The sequence below is a fragment of the Mauremys mutica genome, chromosome 21 (assembly GCF_020497125.1).
Source record: "Mauremys mutica isolate MM-2020 ecotype Southern chromosome 21, ASM2049712v1, whole genome shotgun sequence".
NCBI classification, from domain to species: Eukaryota; Metazoa; Chordata; order Testudines; family Geoemydidae; genus Mauremys; species Mauremys mutica.
In genome coordinates this window covers 15,577,941-15,595,503 of record NC_059092.1, presented here as the reverse complement: position 1 = coordinate 15,595,503, position 17,563 = coordinate 15,577,941, and the positions used below count along the sequence as shown (strand labels likewise).

Sequence of the window (17,563 nt, the reverse complement as noted above, 5' to 3'; positions counted from 1 at the left end):
TGCTCCCTCCACCTCTCCACATCTTGTATCTCTCTGCAGCGCCTCCATACGTATGTCCTGTATTTCCAGCAAGGAGGGACGGGAAGGTCTCACCAGAAGCCTTGCAGAGAGGCAGGGTTCACTGGTCTCGAGGGTCAGTACGTCCCACAGGCTCAGGATGTTACGCCTGAAGCGCCTGTGGTTTTCCAGCTGTGGAGCCGGGGGGTGGACAATGAGCCAGTTCATACACCTGGCATCTGTGTCTGTGCAGCAGCTGAAGGGGCCAATACACTACCAGGCACCGCAAGTTGGACTTAAAGGGGCAGCCACCACCCGGGTTCCATCCGCAGCGTCAGAGAGACGAGGTTCCCCCGTCCTGGTGAACTGCCTGTGGACACGCACCAGGTCCCCTTCAGCAGAGGCGCACTGGGTCCCCTCCCCGCCTCGCCCGCTGACGAAGCCCTGCGGTCCCCAGGCAGCCCCCTCGTGGTGCCATTTATATTTAAAGGCCACGTTTAAAATAAATTTGCTGCCAGAAGCGATCAGAGGGAACAGGCCAGGCAGGGCGCGCGCCACTCCCCAGCTCTGATTTATTCAGAGCGATGCCTTGTAGAGTGCTACCCTGTTGTCTCCTGGAAGGGATTTGATTTGGGCTCTGCAGACGTGGGGACGCAGTGCTGGAAATCCCAGCCCTGCTAGTGACAAGGACAGAAAAGTTACTTCATGAACTTGGCAAACCTGTGGCTTCAAGAGAACAAGGAGGACTGGCTCAGAGCTCTGTGCAAATCCAACTGCCAAACAGCACCGGAATCTGGAACTGGGGGGACCTGAACTGGAGAGGAGGTCGGAGAAGGGGGTGGCTGAGGTTCTGCAGGGTGGAGAACACCTTCCTTGGGCAAGAGAGGTATTTGCACTGGGGAAGGGGCATGGTCCTCATCACCTGGGCTTGAGGCATAGTGCTGTGACCTGGCCAGCCCTGTTTGGGTGGATGGTCAGCTTGAGAAATGCAACACAGTTGGCCACGGTGGGCCCTGGCACCTACTTCCCAAGGCAAATGGAGTTGTCAGGACAAGCGCTTCCGTTGGCCTCACTCTCTCTCAGCACCGTGTGCATTGTCACTGGATGACTGGCCGCTGAGTTGTCTCTCCTATGGATTCAATTGGACGTGCCCAACAGGTGCAGCCATCCTAGCTGTTGCGATGTATTATTTTTCTTGATGCACATACAGACACACAGATGTTTTCCCATCGGTGTTCCATGCATTTCTCAGGAGCGACTCTGAGGCACCCAGGGATGACGTCCTTGCTCCAGAGTGTCTCAGAGGCCACGTGGGACCCTGCCAGTGAAAGATCAGAACAATGGCTAGTTTGAGGTGCTGCATGTCAAATGCCATTCTGGAGTTCCAGCCGGGTGGGTGTATCATATCCGCCAAGTGGGAGAGCCTTGTTCAAATCCCAGGCTCAGGCCCTAGATGAAGAGTGTCCCACTCCCACCCTCCAGGGCCCACCTATCGCCGCTGTCCTTCCAAAACAAGAGGCAGGAATGTTCCTCACTGGGGGAAGGGAGCTATCGATGTGGCACACGCTAGCCCCCTCCTCTACAGATGGCCGTGTGCATTTCCCACCCCCACCCACCCAGGGAGCAAGAGGCCAGAAGACGTGGCCACTTCTCCAAGCGTCTCTCACCCCCATCCTCCTGAGCGTGGCACTGACAAGGCGAGCTGTCCGAGTGAGCGAACGGGCCGGGCAGGCGGGCAACAGGCGACGAAGGTAGAACAAAGCACCAGTGTCATCTGCTCCCTCCGCCAGCCAGTTCCCCAGCTAAGTGGTAGCACAGCTCAACCGAGGCCGCCGCTCGGCTGCTTCATCTTGACCTGAAAACGCCCCGGCCAGTACGATCCGGGAGGAGGAGGCGAAGTTGTCATGGCGTTGCCATGGCAATGGCACAGGCAACCTTTCCAGCTGAACCTTTGGCTTCATCCCTTCTCGTTTCCGGCACATCGCCTCATGCCACGCACCGGGCGCCGTCCGCCGTCCGGCACTAACAAGCAGGCAAAGCCCATTACCTCCGCCGAGCGACAGTCCCCGTGTGCACGGGGTCACGGCTTCCCTTCAGCGGCCAACTACCTGGCACTTGGTTATTTTAATAACTCACCAGCATTTTAGAGCCGCTACAAATGAAAAGCAGACAACTTTGGAAGGGGGGGTGCCCTTCGGGCTGACCCACGGGCGGGGGCACTGTGCCAATTTTCTTCAGAGCCTCCTGCAGCAGAATCTGACACCTATGCAAACAAAGGGCTCCAGAAGGAGGAATTAAACATGGGAGGGGGGCTGCTGGCAGCATTCTCAGGGGCGGCATGAGGGGGTGGGGTGGCATGGGGCAGCTTGCAGAGAGCCTCCTGTCTAAAACGCTGCAGTCTGCCTGGCCTCCCTCTGAACAGAGCAGCGTGAGAGCGATTGTACAGGGGAATTCATGGGATGCCACGCCAATAGGCAGAGGGGGAGGAGGAAGGAAAAGTCAGACGAGAGAAGAGAAAGAAAAGGTGCCAGAGGAAAGAACAATAAACAGTGGGGCCAGATAGCGGTTGGGATTGTTTATCTGTGGAATTGTTTAAGGGCCCAATCCTCCCCCTGTTGCAGTCAGTGGGAGTTTTTCCATTGATTTCAATGGGAACCCTGCAGAGCCATTCTTACTGGGTCTCTTTTCTACCTTAAATGCCTCATGGACTTGACTGTAGGAGTGAACGGGGGACTCCTCCTATGTTGGGCTTTGGTATCAAAATATGGAGGTTTTCCTTTTAAAAAAAATGAATTAAAAGGTTTTTGGTATTGACCTCTAATGCTGTAGGAAACATTTGATTTGCTTTAGTAAGAATCTAATTTAAATAAATACGTTATTTAAAAAAATCATTGCTCACCAAGCGGTCCTGAGCGGGAGGCTGAGCATTTGAGTACCTGTCTGTCTATATCTCACTCATGCAGGCATCTGTCTGTCTAGCAGTCTTGAAGGCATCTATCTGTTCATCTGTCGTTCATGAAGCTATCTGTCTATCCGTCATCTTGACAACTGTCTATCCATCTATCAGTCATGAAGGTAGCTGTCTATCAATCATGTAGACAGCTGTCTATCCCTCTATCACTCATGTAGGCATTTTTTTTATAGCTACTATATCATCTGGGCATTGATCCCACACTTTTCTTTGTGGTACTGCACCACCTAAATGACTATTCAAGGTTTGACTATTAACCGATATGGGCTACTCACTATGGCAGGGTTTGTCTAAGTTGGCGAGTCAATGCTGTGCTGACATCCATTCTCTTCCCCCCTCCTGTTTCTCTGCAGTTGCTCCCAAGGGCCCCAAAATCATGATGACCCCAACGAGAGCCCGCGTTGGAGACACAGTTCGGATCTTGGTGCACAGCTTTCAGGTCTGCAGGTTTTTTATCCTCATAGCGCAACAGGGCCTGGTTTCGGTTGCACTGACAGATGGTTACACGTCTTCCTGTGCAGCAGATTTATGAAGACTGGCAAAGGAGCAGATTGGGGGTGGGGGGAGGGGTTTAGTTTAGTTTGACTTTAGGATTTGATTTCCCCCCTCCCCAGCAGTCAGGCCCTCAACTGAGCTGCTAATTTTGTTTGCAGAGTCTGCAATTGCACACGCAAAGCAGGGAATTGTGCATACAGATGGATAACAATGGCAGTTGGCTTGCGGCGTTCCTTGAGCTGCATGTCCACTCATACTAACTACACACATAAATAAGGCGTGCAATTCCTCATGGATTTTGCATGCTCAATTACACCCTCAACTCTTGAAAATTGGCTCTTTTGTCTCCCAGTTCAAAATTGATTTGTTGTCACTTGGAGTTTTCTCTAATAGAAATCACTTCACTCAACAAAGGCCCACGCTTCTCTATACCTTTGGCCTGGCGTATTTATTCTGTAAATGAATAATGCAGTAATTATGAACCTAGCTTGCGACTTAATGGCACAGAGGTGGGTGCTCTCCTTATAGACTAAATATGTGGCTTTTACATCTATGGGATATCTTAACTAGGAACCAAGTTGTGTTCTTAACTCCTCTTGGCTAACACAAGGGAAAGGCCTAGTGAAGAGAAGGCAGTTTGTAGTTTTAACACAGGGGTAGGCAACCCATGGCACGCGTGCCGAAGGCAGCACGCGAGCTGATTTTCAGTGGCACTCCCACTGCCCGGGTCCTGGCCACCGGTCCGGGGGGGCTCTGAATTTTAATTTAATTTTAAATGAAGCTTCTTAAACATTTTTTAAAACCTTGTTTACTTTACATACAACAATAGTTTAGTTCTGTATTATAGACTTATAGAAAGAGACCTTCTAAAAACGTTAAAATCTATTACCGGCACATGAAACCTTAAATCAGAGTGAATAAATGAAGACTCGGCACAGCACTTCTGAAAGGTTGCCGACCCCTGTTTTAACACATGTTGGCAGGTCGGGGCAATGCATTGACCTGCTAACGCCTACAATAATTACCGTCTGCCTTGCCTTCGCTAGGATTCTAGCTTCTTAGTTACCACATGTTAGATGATCCGAGTTAAGAACACAGCTTTTTTTTCCTGGAGCAGACAGGCGTTATGCTCTAGTATTTTGTTATTATGGGACAGATTCTCTATGGCCTGACACCTGGTGCAGCCCTTCTCATTTGTGCAAAGGAGTTGTGAAGTGCCCCCCCTCCCCCAAATCTTTCTCTCGTGGGTGGTAGCATTTCATACCCACCCGTCACGCATTCTGCACAGACTCAAGATGCAAAGCACTGTAGAACCAGCCGCTGTCTGTGCATCCAGCCTGCTGCCGGTTGAGTTTTTAATCTCATGCCTTTAACTGTAAATGACTTGTGGAGGATTTGAGATCTGCTTCGTGCCTTTGTATCTGCGCCTGCCTGTGTTGTTCTTACAAGGCTAACCCAGCTAAGCAAGCTAAAATCTAACCATGCCAATTAATGTGTTCGTGCCACAGAGCCTTTAAGGGTCCATCTACACTGCAATAAAAGACCCGTGGCATGGCCACGGCTGGCCCAGGTCAGCTGACTTGGGCTTGCAGGGATAAAAACTGCAGTGCAGACATTTAGGCTCGGGCGTGGGCTGGAGCCCAGGCTCTGAAACCCTGTGAATGGGGTGGGTCTCCTAGCCTGGACTCCAGCCTGAGCCCAGATGTCTACACTGCATCATCCCAGCCAGGGCTTTGTCAAGCCAGGCCTTAAACCTCTAAGGAAGGCGATTCCACCACCTCCCCAGGTAACCCATTCCAGTGCTTCACCACCCGCCTAGTGAAAAAGTTTTTCCTAATATCCAACCTAAACCTCCCCCACTGCAATTTGAGACCATTACTCCTTGTTGTGTCATCTGGTACCACCGAGAACAGTCTAGATCCATCCTCTTTGGAACCCCCTTTCAGGTAGTTGAAAGCAGCTATCAAATCCCCCCTCAGTCTTCTCTTCTGCAGACTAAACAATCCCAGTTCCCTCAGCCTTTCCTCATAAGTCATGTGCTCCAGCCCCCTAATCATTTTTGTTGCCCTTCACTGGACTCTTTCCAATTTTTCCACATCCTTCTTGTAGTGTGGGGCCCAAAACTGGACACAGTACTCCAAATGAGGCCTCACCAACGTTGAATAGAGGGGAATGATCACGTCCCTCGATCTGCTGGCAATGCCCCTACTTATACAGTCCAAAATGCCGTTAGCTTTCTTGGCAACAAGGGCACACTGTCAACTCATATCCAGCTTCTCATCCACTGTAACCCCTAAGTCCTTTCTGCAGAACTGCTGCCCAGCCATTCGGTCCCTAGTCTGTAGCAGTGCATGGGATTTGTCCGTCCTAAATGCAGGACTCTGCACTTGTCCTTGTTGAACCTCATCAGGTTTCTTTTGGCCCAATCCTCTAATTTGTCGACGTCACTCTGGACCCTGTCCCTACCCTCCAGCGTATCTACCTCTCCTCCCAGTTTAGTGTCATCTGTTTAGCCCCCATTCCCCCTCCCGCACCCACCGCCCAGCCTGAGCCCCACAAGACCAAGTCAATTGACCTGGGTTCTGAGACTTGGTGCTACAGGGTTTTTTTATTGCAGTGTAGACATACCCTAAGTGCTGAGCACTAGCATTTCAGGGGTGGCTCAGGGTGATCCATGCCATCACCTGGAGGATCTGTGAAGTTCTCTGGGATCTTTGAGGTCAGACTATCAATGGTTCCCAAACTTTCCTGGTCCACTTAGCTCCTCCTTAAAAATTATTGTGAGGTGACTGGCTGGAACGTCAAGCTCAGATATCACCAGGGGTACTCGTACCACGGTTTGGGAACCCTTGGATTAAAAGATCTAACGGTCCCTTCTGGCCTTACTGGCTGACTCCGTGGATCTCTGGGAGGAGGAAAGGTGCTATCTGCAATGCCAATGATTAGCTCTGTGTTAGTATCAGGCTGGTCAGCAGTGGTTGCAGTAATGAAAATGACTCTGTTTTATTAAAATGACCCATCTAAGTTGGTTTCCCCATCTTGGCTGCAGAATGAAGTCTTCCCTGAGCCCTTGTTCACCTGGACCCGTGTTGGGAGCAGGCTCCTGGATGGCAGCGCTGAGCATGATGGGAAGGAGTTGGTCCTGGAAAGAGTGCCGGCTGAGTTAAACGGCTCCATGTACCGCTGCACTGCTCAGAACCCACTGGGCTCCACAGACACCCACACCAGGCTTATAGTGTTTGGTACGGTATATACCCTTGGGAAGAATCCTCCTCTGTCCCACATTACTCCAGCTTGTTCACAATGTCCTCACTACCCCTGACCAAATAGAAACTGGCTTTCCCTTTGGCCTGGCCATGCTGCCTTGTCATTTGCTGTTTGCGACTCCATGTGTGACTGGCATTTTGATTGTACGGACGTTTGCCAGCGGCACGTTTCAGGCCCTTAGCTGAGAATAATCATTAATATTATTTATTTTACAGCTCAAATGACTAGCCCAGGGTCCCTGTCCTGAAAAATTTATGATCAAGAAATGACATTGGTGGGAGTTTGTTTATAATGCATATGGGGCAATAATTCATTATTTTGGTTCTCTGCCAGTTCTGGGCAAAAAAATTTCATTTAAGATCAACTGAAAACACATTTTTTGAAATTTTTGCAGAGAGGGACAGGGCTAACTTTTTCATATATTGGGCTGCTGAGAGACCACGAATAGAGAATCAATGGTAACCATTGTCCTCCCCACGGTATGGAGACTAGAAAGGGTCTAGAAATGAGAAAGAGACACAAAATCTTGAGTAAAAAATCCAACCTCACATTCCTCTCTGACTTGCAGTCAGGAGCAGCTAGAGAGATGAGATTCTGTTCCTGCTGACGAAACTCGGCAATGAAAGAAAATCCAAAGAGTCAGAGCTGCCCAAGATCACCCTTTTTAGGGTTTCTCACTTCGCTGGGCACCGATCAATGATTGACCCTTGTTATCGAGAAAGGCAGAGTGCAACAGTGGTGTGAAAGAGACATTAGCTTTCTGTATCCCACGAGATATATGTGCACTTGAAAGGTCCTTTTGATGTTATCCCATCTGAAATTAGCATCTAATTCTAATTAGTATCTGTGTATATTTTGTTTTAATTAGAAAACCCAAATATTCCAAGAGGAACAGAGGACTCAAATGGTAAGTTGGGATCTTATGTTGCATTTCATCATAAATTATAGCTAATTTCTGAGTTGCCTCTGGGGTGGATGGAGAGCACTGAACACCTCATGATAAAACTGTGTGTTTAGTCTGCGGAATCTTCCATGCCTCAAGGAACCAAACATTTTCTGACAGTTTATAACCCAGGAGTTATAACCTAGGGGTGTGAGATGCCCTTTCTGGGGGCGCGAGACAGGCCAGATTTTTTTAGAAGGTAAATCATCGAAAACACAAATTAAGCACAGGCACGTAAGTACAACTGCTTTGTTTCATCAAACCTATGGATTTATTAACATCATACGCTTTTTAACAATTACCGTAATATACAAACAAAAATATATCTATGTTTAAGGGGTGTGAGAACATACTTTGAGAACCAAAGGGGTGCAGGCTGCAGTAAAGGTTAAGAACCACTGGTTTATATTATGATCCGTAGTGTTACTAATCAGCTGGTGAACCACTAGCGGTCAATAAGCAGCAAGACAACCTATGCTGACTATGATGGTTGTTCCTTTGTATAGACAAAGAAGTTTCTTTTCACCATCATCACTTGAGCTGGTCAAAAAAAAATTCATCTAAACTTTTTTCCCAATGAAAAAAAAGTAATTTTTGACAGCACGGAAGTTTCCACGAAAAACCGAATTCCATTTTGTCAATTACTTTTTCAGGTTCTCGTTGAAAAAACAAGATCCAAAAATTGAGGGCGGGAGGGGGGAATCAATTCTGGAGTTTGTTTCTTGATGAAAAGCCGTAAAATTTCTCAGAAAATGAAAATTTTGGGTTTCCATCCAGATTTTTCACAAGGGGGGGAAAAATCATTCCTGAATCAGCTCTCCTCCATTCTCACTGCAATCTGCGGTATTCCAGCCCCCAGCCTGCCTTTTCTAGCACAAATTACACTGCTTCCTGCAGTAGTGTTCACTCCATTGTGGGAACTCCCCACAACAGCAGGCGGGGAGTTTTCTGACAAAACATTTTTTTCGTCAGAAAACGTTGGTGCGTCAAAGCCAAAACTGTTGGCAGTACAGGCTGGGTTTCATCAAAACTCTTGCTTTGAAAAAAAATTTGGGGGGGAAGAAGGGGTTGAAATTGTCAAAATGGGATGTGTTTTGACATTTTCTAAACAAGAAGTTTTGTTTTCCAGTTCAAAACTACTTTATTTTTCTGCTATAAATTTCATTTTGAAATTTTTAGCAGAAAAATAAACCAAAAAGAAAAGTGAAAACTGAAATGGAACATTTCAAATTTATCTACAGAAGACGCTTTGATTGATCTGACCCGAAAACCATTTTGGATTTTTGGTTTGGAAACATGTTTAAGATTTTTGACTTTTTATCCCAGTTCAGGATGGGACATTTTTTTTTTTTTTGAAAACTCTCATGAGTCGAGAAAAGCATTTCCCGGCCAGCTGTACGTGGAGCAGAGAATTTGCCCCAGTAAGGGTTGTGCCTAGTTCTGACACTGCTAAATTTGGCCCTGGTAGCCCTGGGGATGGTGCAGGGTATGTTCAAATGTTGGTAGGGATTCTGCATTACCTTATACCCTCCACTTACTTGGTTTTCCTATAGCACAGACACCTCCTCTTCCCCAGTGTTTAAGCTGCACTGGTTTTGCACACCCAGTGAATGCCAGATCAGTAAAGCAGCGCAAGTTACGGCTGTGTATCACTTACAGCCGTTTTGCAACTATTATATCTTAGCATGTCAGCACCTCAGGGCAGGGCTCTGGGCCAGATTCTGATCTTGAACCAACCACTGTGAGAAGGGCTGATCTTGTGGTTAAGGGACGTGACTGGGATTTGGGAGAGCTAGGCTCTGTTCCTGGCTCCGTCGCACACTCCCTGTGTGACCTCAGTTTCACCGTCCCCAAAATGGGGATACCAGCGCCTCCATTCTCCCACCCTTTGTCTTGGCTACTCAGACTGTGGGCTCTTTGGGGGCCAAGAGTGTGTCTTGCTATGTGATTGGAAAGCCAATGGGACCCTGATCTCAGTTGGGGGCTCCCAGCTACTAACATGATACAAGTCATGACTATTAAACGCCAGTAGCATTGGTGGGAATCCAGATTAAAGTCGCTGCAATCAGTGGAGTTGCTCCAGATTTACAGCGGCACGACTGTGATCGGAATCTGGTCCGTTGGTCTGTAAGGCGCCATGCCTGGCGCTATATAGAGAGATATAGAAACAGTCTCTTTGTTTGCTACAGGACACCATTGGTCACCACGTTGCTAACCCGAACCCTTCCTTGCTTTGTCTAGGTTCAGCGACCAGCCACAGCAGCTTCAGGCTAATTTTGATGCTCACCCTAACAGTGATCCTGGAGCTGACGTGAAGGCTTGCCTCATCCTCCTCCCTTGAGCAGCTCCACCCAGCATTTACATCTCCGTCAATTGGTTTTCTTTTCTTTTCTTTTTTTCTTTTTCTTTTTCTAAACTATTTACAGTCTTGTCCTCGGTCTCTTTCTGTCTGTGTCTTGGCTTCCTCGGTCGATTTAATTAAAATGAAAAAAAAATGTCCCCCTGGTAAAAGGCAGCGCGTATTATTTGCCATGTGCAATCCTTGGCCTATAGAAAGGGCAGTCTGGTCCTTGCACATGCAAAAACAAGAGCCGGTAATTACACACAAAAGCACATACAGGGAATGCAGCCAGGCGCATATTTCGCAGATGCAATTTAGGCACCGATGTTGGCAAAAGTCACCCCGTCTAGCCATACGGAGGCAGAAAGTCTAACAGAAGATGGGGCTGGGAGCGAGGACAGCTGGGTTCTAGCCCCAGTTCTGTCACCAATTCTGTGACCCCTTGGACAAGTCGTTTTGGTCGAAATTTTCAGGGGTAGCCACTGATTTTGGGTTCACACCCCACCGCTCCAGATGGGCTGAGCTCCCATTGATTGCAGCTGGAGGTAAAGGTGCTCAGCCCCGGGGACAATCAGACACCGGGTGCCTTACGTTATTTACTCAAAAGCTGGGGCCGCTTTGGAAAACGTGCAAACCTCTCTGCCTCCGTTTCCCTCACTGCAGATCGGGCCAGATCCGCCTGTGCCATAACCCCGTGGCTTTCAGTGGAGTTACCCCAGGCATGATATACTTGGCTCGAAATCAGAATCTGTTTGCTGCCCTTAATGCTTGGCCTTTGGGCTCTTGCGAGCAGAGGAGAACAAACGAATGGTAAGCAAGTGTTTGTTTAGTACAAAACAGAGGCCAATTCTGAGGCCAAGGGCAGATTCTTTAACCCTCGGTTGCTGAGTGCCCAAGTTTGTACATATTGCATGTGCGTTTGTTGTTGTTCTTTATTACATTTGCGATGTTCGCCCCTGCAGAGGGAGAGCTGCATGGGAACCTGTTTTCCTGTCTCCAGGGCCGCCCAGAGGATTCAGGGGCCCTGGGGCAAAGCGGGGGAGCTGCAGCGCTTGTACTCACCCGGCGGCGGTCCTGGTCTTCGGCAGCATTTCGGCGGCAGGGGGCCCTTCGGTCGCTCCGTGTCTTTGGCAACACTGAAGGGCCCGCCGCCAAAATGCCGCCGAAGACGCGGAGTGACTGAAGAGCCCCCCCACCACTGAAATGCTGCCAAAGACCCGGATCGCCGCTGGGCCAGGGCTTGCGAGGCCTGGGGCATATTGCCCCAATTCCCATCCACCCCCGGGCAGCCCTGCCTGTCTCATGAACATTTCTAATGTATAGAAAAGTGTTCCCGAGGCAGGGTGACTAACCAACATCCTGAAAACATTTGCAAACCAAAAAGGACCATTTTATTTTATTTATTTATTGGTTCTGGGCAATCAAAACATTTTGTTTTCAATTGCACCCATTTATTTGTATATTTTGATTTGTTTGCTTTGTTTTCCACAGTTAGCTTAAGGCTCTAAACAAAATGTCCTTTTGAGCCAGAAATCCGGACGTGGTTTAGAAAAACGGCAAAACAAAATATTGATAGTCAAAAAGCTTTGGTTTCAACTTTGTTTCAGTCAAAAATAAAGTGTCACACATGGCCCTTTCCCACAAACAATTTCAGTTGCAATGAAACGGCAGGTTCTGATCCAAAAAAAAGCGAACATCATTCTGGGATGTATTAGCAGCAGCGTTGTGAGCAAGACACGAGACGTAATTCTTCTGCTCTACTCTGCGCTGATTCGGCCTCAGCTGGAGTATTGTGTCCGGTTCTGGGCGCCACGTTTCAGGAAAGATGGGGACAAATTGGAGAATGACCAGATAAGAGCAACAAAAATGATTAAAGCTCTAGAAAACATGAGCTAGGAGGGAAGATTGAAAAAATTGGGTTTGTTCAGTCTGGAAAAGAGAAGACTGAGAGGGGACATAACAGTTTTCAAGTACTGTATGTAAAAGATTGTTACAAGGAGGAGGAAGAAAAATAATTTTTCTTAATCTCTGAGAATAGGACAAGAAGCAATGGGCTTAAATTGCAGCAAGGGTGGTTTAGGTTGGACATTAGAAAAAAACTTTCTAACTGTTGGGGTGGCTAAGCACTGGAATAAATTGCCTAGGGAGGTTGTGGACTCTCCATCATTGGAGATTTTTTAAGAGCAGGTTAGACAAACAGTGGTGGCAGATGACAGAACAAGGAGCAATGGTCTCAAGTTGCAGAGGGGGAGGTCCAGGTTGGATATTAGGAAACACTATTTCACTAGAAGGGTGGCGAAGCACTGGAATGGGTTCCCTGGGGAGGTGGTGGAATCTCCTTCCTTAGAGGTTTTTAAGGTCAGGCTTGACAAAGCCCTAGCAGGGGACTGGACTAGATGACCTCGCGACTTCCCTTCCAGAGTCTATGGAAAAACATTCCCAACCAGGTCCACCTGACAGCCCTGACTAAGCTCAAGGTCCCATGGTGCCAGGCAGCGTACACAGCCAGCCACTGCCCTAAAGAGCTTACAAACTAAATAGTCAAGACAGACAAAGAAGGGGCGAGCCCAGGTATTATTAGCCCCATCATAGCTGAGAGCCGAGATTGAGTGGCTGGCCCAAGGTCCATGCCAGGCATGGCAATCCCCTGAGTCCCAGCCCAGAGACTTAACCACAGACCCACCCCTTCACTCAGCTCCTCCGCCACTGGAGACAATGGCCGATGCCAGCACCGTAGCCAGGCGTGAGTGCTGACTTCATTAAATAGCTCCAGGTAGGGTGACCAGATGGCCCGACTTTATAGGGACAGGCCTGATTTGGGGGGCTTTTTTCTTATATAGGCTCCTATTACCTCCCCACACATACCCCACATCCTGATTTTTCACACTTGCTGTCTGGTCACCCTAGATCCAGGACAGCTGGAGGTAAAGCCTGGGCTGGGGCTTAGTGGAGTGGCACCTGCAGGCTGGTGCCAACGAACCAGATTGAGGCGCTAACACATGCTTAGCAGGATAATAAAATAAAAAGCAGCCGCTAGTCAAAAGGGAGGGGGGAGGGGAGCACCAACAAAGGTCACTTCCTGAAAACTCATTTTAATAGACAAACAAAATGCCTTAATTATGCTCCAGCATCATTTATTCATGATGCCTCATTCGGGTCCATGAAGAAACCCTGCTCGGAAATGAATATTTAATTTCCTTGTTCTGACACCTGCGATTTTTTTTTCTCCCCCTTGGTTTTGTTTAACTGGGATTTGGTGCTTACTCGCAGGGCTGTTTCAGCGCCGGGGGAGTGGGATTTAGTGTTTGCCTCGTGCAGCCGCGGTTAGGCGCTAGCAATAACACTGTGCAAACATGCCGCGCTTGGGGAAAAGCAGTGAGGCCTGTAAGATTTTTTTCCCTTGTTCTGCTCAAACACAAACTGAATATTTATTATTGTCGCAGCAACAAACAACGCCTGGCTTTTTGCTCGCCGGCGGCAATGAGTTTGGGGTTCCCCGGAATCTCTAGTGCACCCCGGCGGGGGGGGGGGGGAAATAGCTTTTTGTCCAGCTACAAATATCAAGAGCCCCACTCAATGCAGTGCTCATCTTCTAGCTTGCAGTACGGTGGACTGATGAATGGACACGCACCCATTTCCTCCCTTGGGCACTGGAATAAGGCCTCAGCACAGTCATGCTAGACCTCATGTAGCTGCGGCAATGCCAAGGGGGTGAATCCTCAGTTCTGCCTAGTAAATGCTGGATGCTGCTTAGCTGGCATGCCAAAGACAAGATGCTTATGACGCCATTGCCCTGGGGTTCGGGTTATGTTGTTCCCATTCCAAGCCTGGTTTGGAGCAGCCCAGGGACTGCTCTAAACTACACTGGCTTGAAATTATAACAACAGGGATCACAAAAGCCCAATATGGTGCCCATGGGGCCACCTATGTTGGCCCAGGACGGGGGGAGGCATATAAGGCTGGCTATGCTGGCCGTGGCTTAACCAGGGAGTCTCCCACTCCAGAGGACTCCTCGGCAGCCCATGGATGGCAGCTCTCAGTCCCCTTTTCAATAGTGGTGTGGCAGAAAAGACCTGGGCATGGAGCAGAATCTAGTCCCATATATACAGAGGGCACCAATCTGCCCGTTAGAGTCAGCCGTCCCCTCAGCTATGTCTTGCTGGGATTTCCTCACCCCATAGTGATAAGGTGAGGGGCTCAGAGGGTGATGGGCTCACTGGAACAGCTTGACTGGAATGGAATAGAACAAGGGGGGCAGCTGAGAGTAATTAGATGCCTTGTAATGTTTGTCTGGAATGTAGCCCGCTGCACAGCATCATACAGAGCAAAGACACCCACTGTTACATTGTGGCGAGGGTGGTCAAGCGATTAAAAAAAATAATTGTGCGATTAATCACACTGTTAATAATAGAATATCATTTATTTAACTATTTTTGGCTGTTGTCCACATTTTCAAATGTATTGATTTCAATTGCAACACAGAATACAAAGGGTCCAGTGCTCACTCAATATTCATTGTTGAGTACAAATGTTTGTTTGTAAAAAACCCAAAGAACGCGTATTTTTCAAGTCACCTCATACACGGCCTGTAGTGCAAGCTCTTTATAATGAAAGTTGACCATCCAAATGTAGAATTATGTACAAAACCTAACTGCATTCCGAACTAAAACAGTGTAAAACTTTAGCACCTACAAGTCCACTCGGTGGACAATCCCTCAGACCAAAAAGTTTGGTTACAATTTGCAGGAGATAATGCTGCCTGCTTCTTGTTTACGTCGTCACCTGAAAGTGCAAACACGGCCCTGTTGTAGCCGGCATCGCAAGATGCGTTGAAGATTCATCTGTCCCTTCATGCGTCAACCACCATTCCAGGGGACGTGCGTCCATGCTGATGACAGGTTCCGCTTGATAACAATTCAAAGCAGAGCGGCCCGACGCAGTTTCATTTTCATCATCTGAGTCAGCTGCCATCAGCAGAAGGTTGATTTTCTTTTTTGGTGGTTCGGGTTCTGTAGTTTCCGCATCAGAGGGCTGCTCTCTTAAGACGACTGAAAGTATGCTCCACACCTTACCCCTCTCAGATTTCAGAAGGCACTTCAGCTTCTTAAACCTTGGCTCGTGTGCTGTAGCTCTCCTTAGAAATCTCACATTGGTACCGTCTTTGTGTTTTGGCAAATCTGCTGTGAAAGTGTTCTTAAAATGAACACCATGTGCTGGGTCATCATCCGCAGAAATATATGGCAGAATGCAGGTAAAACAGCGCAGAAGACATACAATGCTCCCCCAAGGAGTTCAGTCACAAATTTAATTAATGCTTTTTTTTAATGCGCCTCATCAGCATGGAAGCATGTCCTCTGGAATGGTGGCTGAAACATGAAGGGGCATATGAATGTTTAGCGCATCTGGCACATAACTACCTTGCAACGCCGGCTACCAAAGTGCCATGCGAATGCCTGTTCTCACTGTCAGGTGACATTGTAAATAAGAAGCAGGCAGCGGTAGCTCCCGTATATCTAAACCAACTTGTTTGTCTTAGCAATTGGCTGAACAAGGAGGCCTGAGTCGACTTGTAGGCGCTAAAGTTTTACATTGTTTTGTTTTTGAGTGCAAAAAAATCTACGTTTGTAAGTTACACTTTCAGGATAAAGAGATTGTACTTGCATGAGGCGAATTGAAAAAATACTATTTAGCATGTTTACAGTGCAAATATTTGTAATAAAAATAATAATATAAAGTGAGCACCATATACTTTGTATTCTGTGTTGTAATAGAAATCAATATATTTGAAAATGTAGAAAAAAATTAAATACATTTCAATTAGTAGTCTATTGTTTAACAGTGCAATTAATTTTTTAATCGCAGTTAATTTTTTTGAGTTAATCACCTGAGTTAACTGTGATTAATCGAGAGCCCTAATTGTGGTCATTCAAGTCTTCTTAGCCAGAGAACCTCCTGCGCCAAAACCCACAGGCCCCCTGTGAGCTAAAGGAGCTTTGGCATCAGCTGCTTGCACTATAGGGCCTGTGACACACAGTTGGCAGGTGTGTTTCTGCTCAGTAGCAGGTAGGGCTGTGCACGTCAGCCCAGCCCTTTGACAGCTCCTCAGGGATGTCCAGCCATCCGCTGCCTCAGAACCTAACCCAATCTTCTGCTTTCGCCCCATAAAGCCCTCCCCTGGCTCCCCCACGAAGAAGGCCACCAGCACCATCCTGCTTGTAACGCAGCGGAAGCTCTGCCCTGGCCCACTCTTTTGACCCACCCAGCCCAGCTGTGGCTGAGTCTGGCCACTTCGTACTGCACAACAGCTCCCCAGCCTCTTGACCGACATCACGGGGTGGCCAATGCACGCGCCCCTTCGCTGGCTTCAACGCCTGTCCCCAGGCCAGGCCATTCACAACGCTGAGAACGTGTTTAGCAACCCGGCTCAGTGCTCTGAGTGCATGACATCCCCTCAAGGGTGCCCACTGGCTCCCTCTGCTGTACCCCCTCAGCCACAAACCCCTAGCCCGCCCCTGTCACCCACCCCACGCTTGGTAGCCAGGCTGTGCCTCAAACTGGGGATCCTGACGCAAAAGGGGGTTGCAAGGCTATTGCGGAGGCAGGGGGAAGAGGCGCAAGATCACAAAAAATATTGCTGGGGGAGCTGCAGGGGGCTACAGAAAGGACAGCAGAGCCTGCCCAAAAGTGGGGGTGCAGGGGCCCCTGTTCCCCAAGGCCCCGCCCCCTTGGTTGAGGCCCTCCCCCGCCCCCAAGCCCATGCCCTCACCCCTCCTCTTCCCCCCAGAGGCCCTGCCCCCAACCACGCCAGAAGCTGAAGCAGGGGTGGGGGCCGAAAGCAGCCCCCTGCCCATGTCCCCACCCGGGGCAGGTGGACAGACCCCAGGCTCCTCACAGCTTCCCATGTGGCTCTTCCCCTGGGACCGGCTCTGGTCGGGGGGGCAGGGGGGGTCCTCGGAGCCGCTGCCTGGCCATGGTACGAGCTGCACGGGCAGCTGTGGGGAGCCCGGCGTGGAGCCTCCACCTGCGCTGGGCAGGACACACTGGGGGTGGGGCCACGGGCTGCTCTCGGGCATCCTGCACTGCGGACAGGTGGAGGGTCCACTGCGTCTCCCCACAGCTGCCTGCATGGCTCTTACCCCCGCCACCTCCACCTGCCCTGGGTGGGGAGCCCAGGGGGTGGGGACTTGGGGGGGATGGGGCAGGGTCCACCATGGCCCCCTGGCCCCCCCTTCTGGCACCAGTGGGGTACAGCAGCCGCCGCTCTCCAGCTGCCCAGCTCTGACGGCAGCGCTGCCGCCAGCAGCAGCACAGAAGGAAGGGAGGTGATACCCTGAGTACTCACTGCTGTACAGTAATTTGCTATCACTTTGGTGGGGGGAGGAGGTCATTAGAGCCTGAAATATTTTGGGGGGGAGCACCAAAAAAAGTTTGAGACATCCTCTCTCCCCCCCCCCCGATGTAATCTGATCTCCTGCACATTGCAGGCCACAGAACCTCCCCCACCGACTCCTGTATAAATCAGAATAAAGCCGACACCTCCCAGTTCCCC

General features: G+C 49.2%; 1 protein-coding gene across 4 annotated transcripts in view; it reads left to right on the top strand.

The window, feature by feature from the left end:
* The window catches only part of IGSF21 (immunoglobin superfamily member 21), a 250,853-nt gene extending 240,256 nt beyond the window's left edge, over positions 1 to 10,597 (top strand). For 2 of the 4 annotated variants that reach the window (XM_044996689.1, XM_044996687.1), the window contains exons 7-10: positions 3,322 to 3,407; positions 6,513 to 6,705; positions 7,599 to 7,637; positions 9,915 to 10,596. In XM_044996689.1, coding sequence (XP_044852624.1) covers positions 3,322 to 3,407; positions 6,513 to 6,705; positions 7,599 to 7,637; positions 9,915 to 9,988 — 392 coding nt within the window. In that variant the 3' untranslated portion in view covers positions 9,989 to 10,596. Of the gene's footprint in view, positions 1 to 3,321; positions 3,408 to 6,512; positions 6,706 to 7,598; positions 7,638 to 9,914 lie in introns of all 4 variants that reach the window. The other 2 variants (XM_044996688.1, XM_044996686.1) reach the window with 2 other exon arrangements.
* Positions 10,598 to 17,563: the final 6,966 nt, after the last annotated feature.